This window comes from Anastrepha ludens, chromosome 3 (genome assembly GCF_028408465.1).
Source record: "Anastrepha ludens isolate Willacy chromosome 3, idAnaLude1.1, whole genome shotgun sequence".
Taxonomy (NCBI): Eukaryota; Metazoa; Arthropoda; class Insecta; order Diptera; family Tephritidae; genus Anastrepha; species Anastrepha ludens.
Window position 1 is genome coordinate 100,734,161 of NC_071499.1, and position 18,055 is coordinate 100,752,215.

At 37.1% G+C, this 18,055-nt stretch overlaps 3 protein-coding genes across 3 annotated transcripts; 2 read left to right on the forward strand and 1 right to left on the reverse strand.

The window, feature by feature from the left end:
• Nucleotides 1-398: 398 nt before the first annotated feature.
• Nucleotides 399-3,247, forward strand: LOC128858620 (general vesicular transport factor p115). Its single transcript, XM_054095038.1, has one exon. It carries the CDS (start codon nt 512-514, stop codon nt 3,038-3,040), a length of 2,529 nt encoding a protein of 842 aa, XP_053951013.1. The 5' UTR covers nt 399-511; the 3' UTR covers nt 3,041-3,247.
• Nucleotides 3,248-6,946: 3,699 nt separating this feature from the next.
• On the reverse strand, nt 6,947-8,192 carry LOC128856653 (40S ribosomal protein S6). The gene is made up of 3 exons (XM_054091966.1): nt 8,083-8,192; nt 7,652-7,856; nt 6,947-7,595 (listed from the first exon to the last, which is right to left on the reverse strand). The coding sequence occupies exons 1-3, from the start codon at nt 8,086-8,088 to the stop codon at nt 7,060-7,062; spliced, it is 747 nt and encodes a 248-aa protein (XP_053947941.1). The 5' UTR covers nt 8,089-8,192; the 3' UTR covers nt 6,947-7,059.
• A 2,300-nt stretch (nt 8,193-10,492) lies between these two features.
• LOC128858621 (bystin) lies at nt 10,493-16,831 on the forward strand. The gene is made up of 7 exons (XM_054095039.1): nt 10,493-10,739; nt 10,800-10,920; nt 10,977-11,211; nt 12,222-12,386; nt 15,963-16,355; nt 16,425-16,544; nt 16,606-16,831. Exons 1-7 carry the CDS (start codon nt 10,611-10,613, stop codon nt 16,751-16,753), a joined length of 1,311 nt encoding a protein of 436 aa, XP_053951014.1. The 5' UTR covers nt 10,493-10,610; the 3' UTR covers nt 16,754-16,831.
• The last annotated feature ends 1,224 nt before the right edge of the window (nt 16,832-18,055 follow it).

Consider the following 18,055-nt stretch of genomic DNA (forward strand, 5'->3'; position numbering starts at 1 on the left):
ATGTGTTTATTAATTTTCTTTTTATGTTCATAATTGCTGCAACAATGCCAACGTGACGCATTCTGTTAATAAAAGGTTGACACAACAAACACAGTATACAATTTTTTACTGCAGAATAGAAATGGAAGAAAAAAAGTAAATTTTTATTTAATAAATATTTCTTTGAAGTTTAATATAACTTATTTATCACTTTTAGCGAAAAATAGAATTCAAATAAAATGAAGTTATTGACCCATATTTACATATTTTCAAACATGTTCGGCACGAAGTAAATTTGTAACTAAATGTAGTTTTTACGTCGAACATAACTGATTGTTTGGTCGTTGCAAAACGTCAGCTCACTGATGAATTTCAACTGTCACTCCAAACTGTAAATGTGACACTCACATAAGGGTTAAGTAACACTAACATATCTGCTTTTGAGATTGGACGTGGTAGATTGCCGTGGCAGACCGAAAAAGCAAACAATTTTGTTTTGACTAGTGCAAATATATGAAAATCAAGATTGTCGATGGAGTTTCTTAAAAGCGGATTTAAGACGGTGCTGGGCACTACGGAGCCGGGGCAGCAGCCTAGTGCAGCAGAAACGGTTGAAAAATTGGTTGACCGTGTTGTGTCTTCGACGTTGTTGGATGATAGGCGCGATGCTTGTCGTGCATTAAAGGCACTATCGAGAAAATATCGAATTGAGGTCGGAGCCCAAGGAATGCCAGCTTTAGTGCAGATTCTGAAACACGATTGTCAAGATTCAGAAATAATTAGCTACGCTTTAGATGCATTGTGTAATATAACAACATCTGAAGAGTTCGATGAAGAAGCTGACAACCCAGCTGTTTCAGTTAATATCGGAGAGCAATTTACTGAAATGTTTATAAAAGTACCCGATCATGTTACCTTAGTTATGGGATACCTGGAAGAATATGATTTTCGTGTACGACGTGCGGCAATTCAACTTATTACTACTTTAATTGCCAACAAAACTCGAGACCTTCAGGAAATAATTCTGGTGAGCCCGATGGGTGTGTCCAAGTTAATGGACCTGCTGACTGATAGCCGTGAGGTTATTCGAAACGATGCTCTACTCTTACTCATTCAGTTAACAAAAGGTAACTCCAATATACAAAAAATTGTTGCTTTTGAAAACGCATTTGATAAAATTTTCGAAATTATTCAAAGTGAGGGATGCTCCGATGGCGGCATTGTTGTTGAAGATTGTTTAATACTTTTACTGAATTTATTAAAGAATAATTCAAGCAATCAACAATTTTTCAAAGAAGGCTCTTTTATTCAACGGCTTTCGCCAATGTTTATTATCGCTCCGGAAACTGAAGAAGTTGGTTGGTCACCACAAAAGGTGTCAAATATACATTGCATGTTGCAGGTAGTGCGCGCATTAGTAACACCAAGTAATCAACAGCAAGTTGTGTCATCTTGTCAAAAGGTGATGCGCAAGTCAAATCTGTTGGATGCATTATGCAGCATTTTGATGGGTAGCGGAGTACCAGCTGATATACTCACTGAAACCATAAACGCCGTTGCGGAAATAGTTCGCGGTGACAAAGAGAACCAAGAGCAATTGAGCATGGTTATGGCGCCTAGTAATCCTCCTCGACCAGCTATAGTCGTACTTTTAATGTCCATGATCAACGAGAAGCAGATGTTGGCACTAAGGTGCGCAGTTTTATATTGTTTTCAGTGCTATCTGTTTCGCAACGTAGATGGACATCAAGCGGTAGTACAAACATTATTACCGTCTTCTGAAGCTGAAGTTAGTAGCCATTCAACAGGGCAATTATTATGTGTCGGCCTCTTTTCAACAGATTCCTTAGCTAACTGGTTTTCCGCTGTAGCTCTTATGCATGCGCTTGTCGATAGTGTTGCTCAGAAAGAGGAACTTATGCGCGTACTTTTGGCCACACCTGGTGGAGGCAAACCCGTAACTTTGTTGGAACAATGTACAAATCTACTTCAGCAAGATAGTTACAAACTACAAAGTAAAGTTGGACTTTTAATGTTGCTTGGAATGTGGTTAGCACATTGTCCAGGTGCCGTTAAAATGTTTCTCGCTACAAATGGAACGATGGCTTATTTGACAGCACAGATTAGTGCCAATGAGCATGATGAGAATGAATATCTAATTCAAGGACTATGCGCGTTTCTTATGGGCGTGTGTATTCAATTTAATGATAATAGTCTTCCCAATCAAAAGCGGGATGATATTTGTCAACTGGTGATTAAGCGTATAGGTCAAGAAACATTTTGTAACAAATTAAGTGAAGTATCACGACATGAAGCCTATAGCCGTGCTTGCAAACAACCTCAAATTCGAGCGAAGTCGGCCGCTGATCTATTACTGGATTACGAATATTGTAAATTATACAAAGGTTTGGAAGCGTTAATAGGAAAAGTAGTTAGTGGTTTCGATGTCGATGGCATAGAACTAACTGAACTAACTCTCAGTTCTGAAGCTTCGGCGCTTGTAGCAAAATACAAAAGTATTATACGGGATCTTGATGGACAAATAAATTTGTTACAGCAAAATTCAAAAAAAATTGAAGCTAAAAATATTGAATTAGAACATAATCTGGCGCAAGTAGAAAGCCTTAATACCCAACTGTCTGACCAAAATACATTGCTGAAAGCTCAATTAGGAGCCGTACAAAATGGCACTTCTTCTGCGTGTGATGTTGCAACGGCGAATGCCCTTAATGCTGCACATTTTCAGACGAATTTATATTGTGCAGAAAACCTACGTTTGACACGAGAAATTGAGGACATACGCAAGCAAGTTGACAATGAAAAACAACGAGCTAATACTGCGAATGAAGATTTACAAAAACTACAGAAAGATCAAGAAGATCTGCTGGAACTCCTTATGGACCAAGAAAATAAAATTATTAAATATGAACAGCAACTACGCTTAGCCGGTGTGCCTGTTGAAAATGATGATGAAACGGAAAATAAAACAGACATAAATTTCGATGAAGGTACCTCTAATGCGAATATTAGTAAATGTACTGAAAGTGCGACTACTATTTAAATACCTTAAAAAAATTGATTGTAGATCCACATTAGTATAGTAAATCTATATATAGAATATAGATTGGTACGGCGAAGTCTGTCCGACAATTTGATCTATATAACAGTGTATTTCCATATAATTCCGAAAAAAATGTTTATGTAAATATGTATTATGTGAACATCAACATCGTTTTCTTCTAATAAAAAAAAAATAATTAAGTTTTTATTGTTTAAGAATGTTTTATTGTTTTACACAGCATACATAATTTGCTTCCGTAAATCTCCCCAAAGGTTTTCAATGGGGTTTATGTCGAGTGACTGGCTAAGCTAATCGATAACTTTAACATTATTTTGTAAAAACCATTCCCCGTACTAACTTTTAAGAGCTTTTTGGGTCACTATTTTGCATGAAAAAACACCAAAGCGTGCCTCAGCAAATTATGGCATCACTTCTTGAAGTATGTCCTTGTACAGAAATTTATCCATTTATTAGTTATGAGGTGAATATGCCCTACTCCATACCAAGAGGGACATCCACGAATCATTATGTTGCCTCCACAGTGCTATACTGTTTTTTTTTTGTGGTGGGAAATCTTGACTTTCGTCCAGTATGATTTCCAAATAAATATACTTTTGTTTCATCGCTCCAAAAATACTATGTGTTATACCATTTTTTCATACCCTTTGTCCACACCATGGCTTGTTCTCTTGAGCGAAACTTCTTACTTAAATTTCAACAGAGGAACCTGACTAGCTATTTTGCCTGGTAGGTTCATGTTGTACAATCGACGTCGTACAGTTCTCACTGATACAATGTAAGATTTTTTTTTGTTTTCGAAGATTGACAACAAGCCGCCGCTTCGCAACTGTGCAATGCTGCGCACGATCCATCGAGGAAAGAAGTTAATACTAATTATTGAATTTATCCAATTCGCTACTCACGTCATATTCAATATTTTCCGCTTAATTAATCAAAATGCAAAAGTTATCCGTAAGATACCTACTTTAGTGGCCACGCAAAATTACACTTAATGAAAATAACCGAATTTGTGCAACCAATAACGCAACTTAATAAAACGGGTATTTTAAATTCACAACGAAGCATTGATGCCATTTGTAGAAAAAACAAATTTTCAATAATAGTTGTAAACTTTTACGAACGACACAAGGAAATCGATAGACAAAGGAATATGTTGATATAATGATCATATGTGTATATACCTTTTTCCACATACTGCCTAGCAGAATATCGCCCTGATATTGGCGCGCTTATTAGAGTTGAAACCCATTTGGTAGTTTGTGACTTTAATGCGCACAATGATCTTTGGTTGTTGTTGTTGTAGCAGCATAAACATTCCCCATACTTACATACGAGGAATGCTGCTGGAGTGACAGTCCTTGGCCGGATATAAATCCGGGTCGTTTCGGTAACGTAGAACCGACTGTCGTGGAAACGATGATCTTTGGTATTCCCACCTGCTTAATGATTGTAGAGAAGTTGTCCCTTAGACAGAGCAGATAGGCGATTCGACATTCCGCACATTAAATCACGACAAGAATAGCGGATAACTGCAGCAGCTCACCTGACAACAATCGCCAGCGCTGCTCTATTAATCAGAGGTGATCTATGCTATCTCTCTCAGACCATCTACCAATTATCGATTCGATTGAAAAACCCACCTATTTTATTTTCGCGAATCATCCTATATTAAGTTTAATAAAGCTGATTGAGTCGACTTCATTCAATTCAATTACTGATGACACTTTTGCCGCTCTTCCCATTGCCACTGACGTGTGCGTAGGTGATCGCGGATTTCGCTGCGGCTCGCTTCATTCTGCTGGAAGACTCAGGGACATTCGTCCTAATTACTAGTTAAAGCAGCCGTTTTAGTTATCAAACGTGACCACTTGCGCCAAGGCATTCCCGAGATCACATGATTTCCTGAGACAGTGCAACTTCGCTGCCCTCATAGTTTTACCACTCATGTTTTGCAGGAACAGATTAACAGCTGTCTGATGTCCACAATGAAACAGTTAACTACTAAAAAGCAAATTTACATTAAAATTAGGAATAAAACAGACAATTAGTAGAAACTAATAAAAAAAAGTAAACGTTGTACTAAAAGGCCATTATGACAGGAGATTGACTAGAATACAAAGAAAAAAAGAAAGAATACAAGAAAATGGTTAAAGTAAAAAAATTCAGTATATGGAGCGATTGGTTGAAACAAATAGATATGATAGTCGTTTAATGTGGAAATATTTAAAAAATGTTGTTAATAACACAGATAACAAAGGAAACATTAAAGAGGGTCTTATCGACGGGGAAATAGGAAAATTTACAGAAATAATAGTGAGATGGCTAATAAATTAAACGAATTCTTTGTGAATAGTATTCTCGATATACATAAATACATAGTAACATTGAAAATGTTGATTATGCATTGATAAAATGGGGAAAACCCCCAACTGCGTTTAAATTCGAGGAAATAAGCACAGATAAAATCGTTCATATTGTAAGGGAATCAAAGAGAAAATTGGGTGAAAATAAATTCCATCAGAAGGGGTAATTAAGGATTCAGTGGCATATATGGGCCACTTTTACGCCATCTAGTAAATAGTAGTCTTAGGTCAAGAACCGTACCTCTGCAATGGAAAATTTCCACCATAGTACCAGTAAAGTAGGTGAAAAGTACTATTAAAGCTGAGGAAGTTAGACCTATAAACACCCTTTGGAAACACCTTATTTGGAAGAAAATATTAGAAACGGTGGTTAAAAACCAACTAATAATCTATATTGAGTCCAATAATATATCATAAAGGAACAATCCGGTTTCAGGGCAAAACATTCATGCGAAACTGCTATCGCAGTGGAAGGGAGAGCTCAATGTAGCAGTGTTTATTGACCTTAAAAGAGCCTTCGAGACGATTGACCGGGAAATAATGTTTAAAAAATTGGAATTTATTGATGTCAAGACCACTGAACTTGAATGGTTCCGTAGTTTCATGTCAGACCCAAAGCAATAAACTGTTATAGCATTCCCATAGCAGCCGGTTCTACGTTACCGGAATGACTCGGGTTTTTCCCGACCAAGGGCTGCCGCCCCAGTAAACTAGACCTGTCTAGTGAACAGCATATCACCCCACCTCTTACGTCACAGCAGCAATTCTTCGCAGCAACCTTGCTCCAAATGCTTCTCCTGGGCTAGAAGTATTCTATTGCTGCGTCTGCCATAAACGGCTCAAGCCGATCTCCACCTCAGTTAGGTGCAAGGAAGTTTCACTGAACCTATAAGTATATGCTGACAACTGGTTGTCCAAATATGTTTGCTTTGCCCAAATCATGGGTTTTTCGAAAGCCATATATTACAAAACCCATAAGGTACCCAATCCTGATCTTGATGAGCCACAGAGAAACAAAAATCGCTATAATACAGCTTCTCAGCTTCAGCACTTCCATTATATATATAATTGGTGCGTACACCCTTTTTGGGTGTTTGGCCGAGCTTCTCCTCCTATTTGTGGTGTGCGTCTTGATGGAGGGACCTACAGTATGAGGCCTCTCCGAACGGCAGATACTCTTAATAAGTAGCTTTTTCATGGCAGATATTCGTTCGGAGGTTTGCCATTGCCTGTCGAAGGGCGACCGCTATTAGAAAAAACTGGTTTCTTCATTTTTGTCTTTCACCGAGATTCGAACCTACCTACGTTTTCTCTTAATACCGAATGGTAGTCACGCACCACCCCATTCGGCTACGGCGGCCTCTAAATTCTTACCTCTAGTATTATAGCTATGGGAAATATTTGGATCTAGTGAAACATGCAATTGTTTCAAAATAAAGCGGCATATAAATGCACTTTTAAGTGTTCGCACTCTTAAGTTTGTTGCAATAATTTTAAAACAAAATAACATAAATCACAGAAGTTCATTTAGTAGCGTAGAACCACATTTAAATGTATATTTTAAAGGTCACCAAATATTAACACCAAGAAGATTAAAATATTTCAATCTTTTATTTCAGAACCGTTTTAAAATATTTACTTTTTGTCACTTGAAATTGAGCTCTTTGATTCTCTCAAAGAAGCAGACCGGCGCCTCTTTGCCTCTTCGCGTTTAGCTTTGGATTCCTTCTTACGCTGTGCTAACAATTTAGCATAATCAGCAGCGGCCTCCTTGGAAGCAGTTTGGCGTTTCTTCTTCAAAGCAATGCGTCTACGCTTTCTTTGTAGTACGACTGGAGTAACAAGACGCTGGATTTTCGGGGCTTTGGATGTTGCTTTTTTATTATCCTTGGCGGGCAATGGGCGGCGAACCACAAAGCGGCGCACATCATCATCCTTGGTCAAATTGTAAAGTTTGCGAATTTTACTAGCTCTTTTAGGACCAAGCCTCCTTGGAACAGTTGTGTCAGTGAGACCGGCAAGTTCTTGTTCGCCTTTCTTTACAATAACGAGAGCTAAAACCGACATGTTAGCGTCGACAATGCAACCGCGTACCGATTTCCGTTTTCTCTCACCAGTGCGGCGAGGTCTGTAGCAAGAGTGACCCTTTTTCAACAATAAACGTACACGACCTAAAAAGAAATGGATTTGAAAAACTTTCCCAAACATTAATCAATCATTTTCTTACCATGGGACAGTACTCCTTGTTTCATTGGGAAACCTTGTTTATCATTTCCGCCAGCGATGCGCAGATGATAACCTTTCCATTCATCTCCGAGCACATCAGCTTCCACAATCTGTCCCATTCGTTTCTCATAAAAGATTCGCAGCTTGTGCTCATCCACAACTTCGTATAATTTTTGGCATCCAGTGGCCGGGAAAGACACGTTAAGCTGAAAACGCACAAAGTTAATAATTGCTTCACCAGAATATAAATAAAGAAAAACAGGCCCCATCAATTGAGGCTAATTTAATCCACATATATCTCCGTGATCACTTAAACACATGATGAACTTTTAAGCAATATTTTTTATTCACTGTATTTAGAATAGCCTCAAATGAAAAATTTTTCCCAAAAATACATTATATGAATTTATTTTAATAAAAGTTCCCACACACCTTCATTTTTCACTCCAATTTCATGGAACACCGAACAGAAAAGGGAAGCGAAATATTTTCGGCGAGCATTAGTGGATGTCCATTCACAATGGATGCGAATGAGAATTCACAATGGATGCAAATGAGGGATTTTAATGCCCAAAATTGTCGATAAGACAGTTCATGTAACCAGTTTGCGCATTTTAACAAAATTATTAAAATTTTTAAATTGGCTTAGCATAGTTTACCAACAAAATAAAAAACATTACCAACAATTTCCGAATACGAGTGCTAAAACAAATATATATATATTTTTGTGTCAAGTTAATCGTCCAATACGTTATTTACCAAAGTATGGCATGAATATTCTTTGTTGCCTTTCAAAATGTATCAGAATCTCTCCTGTTATTGGTGTCTTAACAGTTTAAAATTCATTTCTTATTTTCGACATGAATTTTTGTTTTATTTCGGAGATTTTCCTTAGAATATTCTATTTAATTTACCCAATTTAAGTAGTCATACAAACATCTCTAAACACAATAAACACACGAGACTTGGATATATTTTATAACTTTCATTGACTTCAGATTTATCTTGCTGTTACAAAGAACGTAAATAATATATAACTAATTCTATGTGCTACAGTATAATAATATATAATATAATGTATAGTATTTACATTGTTTGATGCCATCGATTACCCGAAGCGGGGCATGATATAAAAGTTTATTGAATTTTGATCTCCATAATATGCGATATTTAATGGTCCCACTCTCATTGGCCGTTTAAATTAATTTGAAATTTTCAGGAAGCTAAAAAATTTGAATATTTAAACTACATCTTGGCCATAGAAACTCTCAAAGTAATACTAAGAAAAACAAATAAAGCAACGCCAGTAACTTACATGGACAAGTTTTCAAGCAATTTATTTATCAATTTCTAACACATTATCATTGGTTGCATTCACACTTTTCACATTTTTATTTGATTTTTCAAATACAGTAAATTTGGCAAATGATTTAGGTTAAATGGTCAATTCGGCGACATTTCGCGATGGGCGCGCAATTTCGGAAAACTTTAAATGTAATCCCAAAAAAGTCGAAGTTAAACCAAGTATTTGTGTCAAACTACACAAATGGCGGTTGCATAAAAGTGAAATATCTTTAAAACTGTCTGAACGCCTACGTTACACGAAAAATGTTTCTCTTCTTCAGAAGTAAAATTTTTCTTTAAGCAATTTTTCGGTAAATTCAGTACAGCCGTGGTCTCTACGCAATTCAATTTTCAAACACGTAGCTGTATTTACCGGTAACTGGACGATCGGCACACGCGGAAAAGCTATGGTTACCAAGTAACCCCCATTGCAGAAGTTGTGGGGTCCTTTCAGAGAAGGAGACTGTTTAGCACTTTCCCTGTAAATGTCTGAGTTTGGCGGCTGCCTGGTGCAGTGAGCCAACCTAAATCCCATCAATCTTCACCATTATATCAACAGTTCTGGCTGGCTGTAGATATCCTCCTGTTGGAGGTCTCATAATGGTATCAGAACGGCACTTTAGTGCTACTTGGGGAGTGCCAGACCGGCACTTCAAGTATTTCAGTGTTTTGTGTAGATAGTGTGCCAAAGTAATTGGGATTAACGAAACGCGCACCATTCATGTTCAAGCAGCATTAAATCAAATTTATTGAGACAACTGTTATTGTTGTTGTAGCAGCACAAATATTTCTCAAATATACAAGGGGAATGCTGCTGAAGTGACAGCCCTTGGCTGGATGTAAATCCGTGTCATTCCGGTTAGGTAGATCGTGTGATCGAGACACTTAAGTGTTTAGGGGAATACCCATAATTCTAAAATAATTGACTATTGTGTTCCCCGTGAGGGAATAACCAAAGTTACTCTCACAATTTTGGTTTGGATGACTAAACTGTGTAATCGATTATCCTTGAGTAGTATAATGGGCGCAATGTTGTATTCTATCATTCTTGAGTAAAACTCAACAATGAAGCGCTACTTTATTTTTCTCGATTTTGCCAACCGATGATTTCAGCACTACAAATATATAAGCAGAAGGAAGAGAAGCTACTTGTTTGTGAAAATTCAAAGATTTATAATTTTTCAGTCAAATCAACTAATAAGAACGTTAAATTGGGAGAACACAAATTTTAAAAACACCTCCAAAAGCAGTTTTTTGCGTGTTTTGCCATGACGCTGAGGCAAGAAATTGTATTGTTTGTTTGTTGCTGCTGTGTAACATAAACATTTCGCCTATTGGTATTTTGAATGTCAAAATTTTAATAAGAATGTAGAGAATCAAACAAGGCAACAAGAAGCAGGGCACATTGACATTCACAATATTAAATCACAAGCATCTAAACAATTCAGCTTTCCGAACAAGCTCACCTTGTATATTGTTCGCTTTGAGTCAGCTGTTGTGATGACAGATGTGGAGAAAGATATAAAAGAAACAATAAGCGCACGTGTGGTTGGCATACAATTATTAAACCAAAATTTTTTCATATAAATTAGTTTGATAAAGCCTGAGATAACATAATGGTTAAATCAAAGAAAGCCAATTTAGCTTCAAATAAAAATGTAGCGCTGGAAAAACAATTGACAGAAGGAAAGGTTGCGAAGCGAAGGGGCAAAGACAAGTTTCATCTGCGCACAGAGGAATCATCGGTTTGTTCAAGTCAGTAATTTAAAATAATACTTATTTAATTTGTTGCTTATTTGTTTAAGGTTTTGGATAGTAAAACCAGTAAGAAAATTTTAGCGGCGGCCAAAGCGCAACAACTGGAGTTTAATGAGGATAATTTTCCGAGCCTTGAAGGGAAAAGAACATTTGCAAATGTCAATATAGGTTTGTTGCATACTATTTTTACATTGCAATTATCCATGCATGTACGGTACTTATAGGCGAGTCCATCGAAGAGGATGAAAATAAAGATGTCACGGAAAACGACTTTATGGATAATTTGGAAATTGGCCAGGAGGACGCTGAAGCATTTGCTCGTTTCCAAAATCCACAGGAAGGCAAACGGACTTTAAAGTTATCGGATATTATAATGGAAAAGATTCAAGAAAAGCAACAGGATATTCAAAGCAAACTTACGGACGATGGCTCCTTAAAAATAGAAGATATAGACCCAAGGTTTGTGAAACATACAACTATTTTAGCGGAATTAATTTGCTTAATATCTTTTGTTTAATTTTAACTGTTTGCAACGATGAAATGCCTTAAATCTTTCAAAACTTGTCTGAAATTTAGTGGTTCTTTTTTGTAACGTGACACCCCGAAAACGTTCGAAGCACGAAATTTAAAAATTAAACTTAAATATTTTAAAATTGTGTTTGTGCTGGCATATTTGCTTTTTTTAGAAGTTTCTTTTCCGAAATTTTTTATGACCCATGATATCTGATGACACAATTTGTCCTTATTGTTAAGAAATTCAACAATTCCACGTGTAACGTGACAACGATAGCACCTTAACGTTTTGACAAGTTTTGACTATTTTTTTTTGTTTTTGTTTTTGTAAAAGTCAATGAAAGAAGAGCCATATAAATCGAAGTCTCTAAATTTATGCAAAAATTAGAAAATTTTCACAAATTACATCACAATTCCGCGCTTGCTATTTACACTTTCTAGAAAGTATTATGGTATGCTGTTTTATAGCCTGTTGCGGCTGATATTAGCTAGAAAAAGTATAAACAATCAAAGAGATTTTTTAGAAACTTCAAACTTAAGCTTTAATATATTAAAATTTAATAACCAATACCAAATGATAGAAAAGGTTTTTTCTAATAGCGGTAGCCCTTCAGCAAGTATTTCGCTGAATATTTCTGCCATTAAAAAGTTCCTCATAAAAGTCCATCTACCGTTTGGTTATAATAGGCATAAAACTGTAGGTACCTCCATTTTTTGCAACTGAACGCACACCACAAATTTAAGCAGGAACCCGGCCAAACACTCAGTATGGATGTACGCGCTGATATATATAATATAAATACCTATGCATATAATTAAAATATTTGTGATAAAGTAAGTTTAGCTACAAAATACTGTAAAATCTGTTATTGTTTGACGTAGTTTTTATAGATTAAGATGTATAAGATTTTGACACATATTTATTAAACCGAACTAAAGCATTACATTTTCTGTAGAGTTCGTGAAATGTATGAAGGAGTCCGTGACGTAATGAAGCGATATCGAAGTGGGAAAGTTCCAAAAGCTTTTAAGATTATTCCGAGGTTACGAAATTGGGAGCAAATCCTTTTCATAACGGAGCCCCATAACTGGAGTGCAGCCGCTATGTTCCAGGGCACTCGGTAAATATACACAGTGTATAAGTTTAATGCTTTTAAGTCATTTGTTGCTGATATGGTTAAAATTTCCTACGAACATCTGTTTGCAATATGGAATGAAATAGGGAATTTTTTTGTTTTTTTTTTTAATCGTAATTTGATCAACCACGTACATATTCGAATAGGCAGTAGGAAATATTAATGAATTTTCATTTTGTTCATTGAGAAATTTCCTTTTTCTTTGCATGCAAAAATAAGAACATCGATTCAAATTGTATATTTATACAAAAAACAATAATTTCAGAACAATATTATATTCTGATATGAAAAAATTTAGTTTGAAATTAAAAACGCATTTATTCCCAATTAGCCTCTTTTGCATTGGGTATGGGAATAAGTTTCCGTCCTTTCTTAGCCATAGTTACGAATTATTTAAACAATTAAATAATATTGGGTGGGCCATGTAAAATTTGCTTTTTGAATTGGCTATAAAAAAAAAAAACTAATCAATATTTTTTCAAACTTTTTTTTATTTTGAAGATTGAACATTGTCATTTATGAATGAACAAATATCGTTCAAATGACTGCCACGACTGGCTTTACAGTAGGCCATTCAATCAACCCAATTTTTAAGCACATTTTCGATTGTTTGGGCTCCAATTTCATGAATGGCAACTTCGATTTCGTGTTTTAAAGCATCAATCGTCTCTGGATGGTTCGCATAGCATTTGTCCTTAACGGCTCCCCACAAAAAATAGTCCAACGGGTTTAAATCACAGCTCCGAGGCGGCCAATTGATATCGGAATTCAAAAACGGTAGCCAAAAAGTCGAGTGTAACTTTGGCAGTGTGACAAGTTGCACCGTCCTGTTGAAACCAAATGTCGTCCATGTCATCCTCTTCAATTTTTAGAAACAAAAACTCGTTGAGCATGTCACGGTAACGCTCGCCATTTACTGTAACCACGGAAGAAGAAGAAGACTCACCACTTGGGAAATAGGTTTTCAATATTTCCCAATTTTGTTCAAGCGTATAGCGAGTGAACCGCTCTCCAATAAGGGCTGACTGCATTGATTGGAACAGATGGCAAATCCGAAGGTGCAATATCTTGGGGAATACGGCGGGTGGAACAAGATTTCCCAATTTAGTAAATGTTCTCTAAATATTTCTGGACCGATTTAGCAACGTGTGGCCTGACGTTGTCATGCAGCAAAATCAATTTCTCATGTTTACCGTCCCATTCCGGCCGCTTTTCTTTCAAAGCTCGACCCAAACGCATTAGCTGCAGTCGGTAACGATCGCCAGTGATGGTTTCAGATGGTTTACGGAGTTCATAATAGATGATACCCTTCTGATGCCACCGGATGGACAACATAACCTTTGAAGTATAAATATATTTTTTCGCTTTTGTTGTTGTTTTTGTAGCATTAATACAAGCCCTGTTGGTGTAGTGTATATCACCGGTCGTCTTCGTCTAGCTTATCTAAAGGTAGACCCAGGAAACATGCTGTTTCGACATTTTGGGTCCAGAGGGCGAGGGTGTTAGATGAGTGGGTTCTAAGGGGCATGTGAAAAGGTGATTAGTGTCATGCGGGGTGCCTTCACATGCAGGACATATGTTTGGTATGTCGGGGTCAATTCTGGATAAGTAGGAGTTTAACCTGCTACAATGTCCAGAACGTACGCGGGTATCACGGGGAAGCTGAAGATCTTCATCTGCTGCAGGTGGTGGTTGGACTCCGATTACGGAATTCGGTGGTAAGAAAAGTGGTGACGGTCTCCCGAGGCCGCGCCCTAGTAAACTAACCCTGTCTAGTGTACCGTATCCCATCCCCAATCTTTCGTCACAGGAGGCTGGCGTTAGGGCTGGTGTTGAATCCAACCCTGGACCAGAGGTATTTTACTGCTGCATCTGTCACAAACAGCTCCACCTGAACTCCACCTCGGTTAGGTGCAATAAGTGTAACGGGTGATGCCATCTTAAGACCTGTTCAGGTCTTAAGACTCCCAGGGAGTGGTCCACAAGGTATGTGGCCACGTGCCGCCGCGGCTCGCTTTATACCCGCTGGAAGGATCCGGGACATTCGTCTCAATTTCCCTGCTGAAGCAGCTGTTCTGGCGAACGAGCGTGATCTCCTACGCCAGGCCGATCCCGGGGATCCTTGGATAAAAGATCTCAATTCGCAGATCCGGCAACTGGTAACCCAACATCTGAAGCCCTGCAACTTCACCTCTGGTGTGAGTAAGCTCTGGTCCACCGTAAGGTCCCTGTCGAACGCGACGAAGCACAACGAGAAGGTGGATATCACCTTCAACGGTTGTACTTAGCGTTCGATCTAAAAAAGACTTTCGATACAGTCAGCCACGCCACGCTACTAGGTGACATTTTACAGTCGACACTCCTGCCAGGGCTGAAGAGGTGGACCGCGAACTACCTGAGTGGTCGTCATTTGTCGGTGATATTTCGAGACCAAACATCTAAACAAAGCAAAATAAAGCAAGGAGTTCCGCAGGGTGGTGCCCTTTCACCCTTCCTTTTCAATTTCTATATCTCGAAACCTTCATATGGAAAATACAAATCACAATTAAATGATTAATAGTTGTTGTTGTTGTTTTTGTTGTAACAGCATAAACATTCCCCATACATATACGGTGAATGCTGCTGAGGTGACAGTCTTTGGCTGAATATAAATCCGGGTCGTTCCGGTTATGCAGAACGGTTATGTCGTAGGAACGGAATTTATTAATAGTGCAAGTCGCTTTCTTTCTGCCACCATGCGTGAATTTTTGAGATTAAATGCATTTAGAACAACATTTTTGGACCATCCAAGGGACTCAACGATTAATTTGTACGATTTTTTTGATTCCGAAGATTGACAACAAGCTTCTGCTCCTCAACTGTGCAGTGCTGCGCATGACCCATCTTTCAAAGAAATTCGTATACATTATTAGATATTAAATGATATATCTAATTCGCTGCTTACGCCATATTTAATATTTTCAACTAATTAAGTAATATTTTTGGGGGCCACGGAAAATTACACTTTATGAAAATAACCGAATCTGTGCAACCAATAACGCAACTTAATATACTAAAATGGGTCTTTTAAATTCCCAACTAGTGATGCCATTTGTAAAAGAAGGAAAATTTCAAAAATAGTTTTAAACTTTTACGAGCGGCACAATGAAGTCGAAAGATAAAGGCTGCGTACTTATTTTATTGACCATATGTGTACGCACATAGGTATATCAAAAGCAGCTTTGAGTATTTTTTTATTCTGTACTAATTTTTTTGCGTAACAAATTTTGTTTAATTGTTTTGTTCGAATGCTTGATTATAATTTTAAATTTCAAGTAATAAAAATATTCACTAAGCGAGTTAAATTTTTTTGAAGAATGATGCATGAAGAAAAGTCTGCGAACAAAAAATAATGCCGTTTATACTCGACACACATTACACTATGTATTTTTTAAATAATTAATTTTTATTGAAATTAATATTTTGAAATATCGCAACTCTAATAAGTGCTCCATCTACGTCATCAAGATGGAGGGGATAACTGTTGTAACCTTGTATTCTATGAATCTTCTTATTTTTCAGCATATTTTGCTCGGTCCTCTCACATGCTATGGCGCAAAGGTTTTTCAATTTGGTCCTACTTCCCCGCATACGCGATGATCTGTGCGAATATAAAAAACTAAATATGCATTTGTACAATGCACTAAAGAAGGCACTCTTCAAGCCAGCTGCTTTTATGAAAGGAATAATATTACCCTTATTAGAAGCTGGCGATTGCACTTTGCGGGAAGCAATTATATTTGGTAGCGTTATCGCACGCAGTTCCATTCCGGTATTGCATTCGTCTGCGTGCTTGTTAAAAATCTGCGAGATGGGATACACTGGAGCAAACTCAATATTTATCCGCTATTTTCTGGACAAACGTTATGCCTTACCGTACCGCGTAATCGACGCTGCTGTGTTTCATTTCATTAGGTAAGATTGAAATTTTATTCTAGTTTTTAATTTCTAATTTACATATTCTATATTCACGTATGTGTTTAGGTTTGAAAATGATAAACGTGAAATGCCTGTTTTGTGGCACCAAAGCTTATTAACTTTTGCTCAACGTTATAAGAATGATATCTCGTCAGAACAAAAGGAAGCACTTCTTAATTTGTTGAGGTGAGAGGAAAATAAATTAATGCATCGAACTTCAAATATTGTCCAAATTTATTATATTTAGGAAGCAATCCCATCCAAAGATTACATCTGAAATTCGAAGAGAGCTAATGGCTGCAACTTGCCGGGATGTTGAAATGATGGAATGTACTAATGAAACTGCTGCAGTGCCGATGGAAATGTACACTGACAAAGATGTGTGTTATGAATAAGAACACTATTTTCCACACATAATATTATGTCTACTGAAGAAAGAAATACGGATTAAAGAATATATTTTTTGAGTTTTATTATTATTTTTTGTTTAGTTGATATAAGCATTTATAAAAAGTATATAGTATAAAATGTGTATAAAAAATACTAAAAATAGCAGCTACTTTCATTTGTTATGTTGAATATTATTAACGAACCTTTATAGAAAGGTAATAAGTAGCACGAATTTATTGGAAACTAGCCGCAGAACCGACTGCCGTGACGCCAATCCGCTATTTCATTGCAAAAACTCCAATAAGGTCTGTTGTTGTTATTGTTGTAGCAGTAATATAGGGTTATTCAATAGGTGCGCTTCAACTTTTTTCCGATAGGGAGGGCGAACGACGCAATATTTTTTATTTTTCGCTTGTCATTTGTAAATTTCATTAGTATACATTTCATCATGGAACGCTACACACTTGAGCAACGATTGCAAATCGTGGAAATTTTTTATGAAAATAATCGTTCTGTTGCTGCTACTTTAAGAGCATTACGACCATTTTACGGTCCATTTAACAAGTCGTCCCGTTTTGGGGTTATGTGAAGTCATTGGTCTACAGTAACAAGCCGGCGACGATTTGTGAGCTCAGAGCCAATATTGAACGCGAAATTGTTGGAATTTCGGCCGATTTATGCAAAAGAGTGGTCGAAAATTGGGTTCAACGATTGGACTTCGTAAAACGTGCACGCGGTGGTCATGCAAAAGAAATCGAATTTCAAACTTAAATGTATATGTTCAAACTCGATAATAAAAAAAAAATTAGTTAAAAGAGTCAAACCGTTTGTGTTTTATTCAACAAAAGTTCAAAAGTTGAAGCGCTCTTACTGAAAAACCCTATACAAGCCCTGTCAGTGTAGTATAAAGGTAGGCCCAGGAAACATACTGTTTCGACAGATTGGGTCCAGAGGGTGGGGGGTGTTAGATGAGTGGGTTTTAAAGTGCATGTGAAAAGGTGGTTAGTGTCGCGCGGGGTGCCTTCACATGCAGGACATATGTTTGGTAATAGGACTATGAATAAGTTCGTGCGGTTTTTTTTCGAAATTTGAAACTTTATTGACGTAAAATGGTTACAAATTTAATATTCAAAATATTGTCCATCGCTTACTACTACTTTTTCCCATCTTTCTGGCAATTCACGGATTCCCTTTGTGAAAAATTCGGTCGGTTTTGCCGCAATCCACGAATCGATCCATTTTTTGACTTCATCGTAATTACGGAAGTGCTGGTCAGCCAGGCCATGTTGCATCGATCGGAAGAGATA

Excerpts from the sequence above, each read along its gene's own strand:
- LOC128858620 (XM_054095038.1), top strand. The coding sequence starts at position 512 with ATGGAGTTTCTTAAAAGCGGATTTAAGACGGTGCTGGGCACTACGGAG.
- LOC128856653 (XM_054091966.1), bottom strand. Across the intron at positions 7,596-7,651 it reads ACAAGGAGTACTGTCCCATG|GTCGTGTACGTTTATTGTTG; the intron begins GTAAGAAAATGA and ends ATTTCTTTTTAG.
- LOC128858621 (XM_054095039.1), top strand. The coding sequence starts at position 10,611 with ATGGTTAAATCAAAGAAAGCCAATTTAGCTTCAAATAAAAATGTAGCG. Across the intron at positions 10,740-10,799 it reads TGCGCACAGAGGAATCATCG|GTTTTGGATAGTAAAACCAG; the intron begins GTTTGTTCAAGT and ends TATTTGTTTAAG. Across the intron at positions 12,387-15,962 it reads GCTATGTTCCAGGGCACTCG|CATATTTTGCTCGGTCCTCT; the intron begins GTAAATATACAC and ends CTTATTTTTCAG.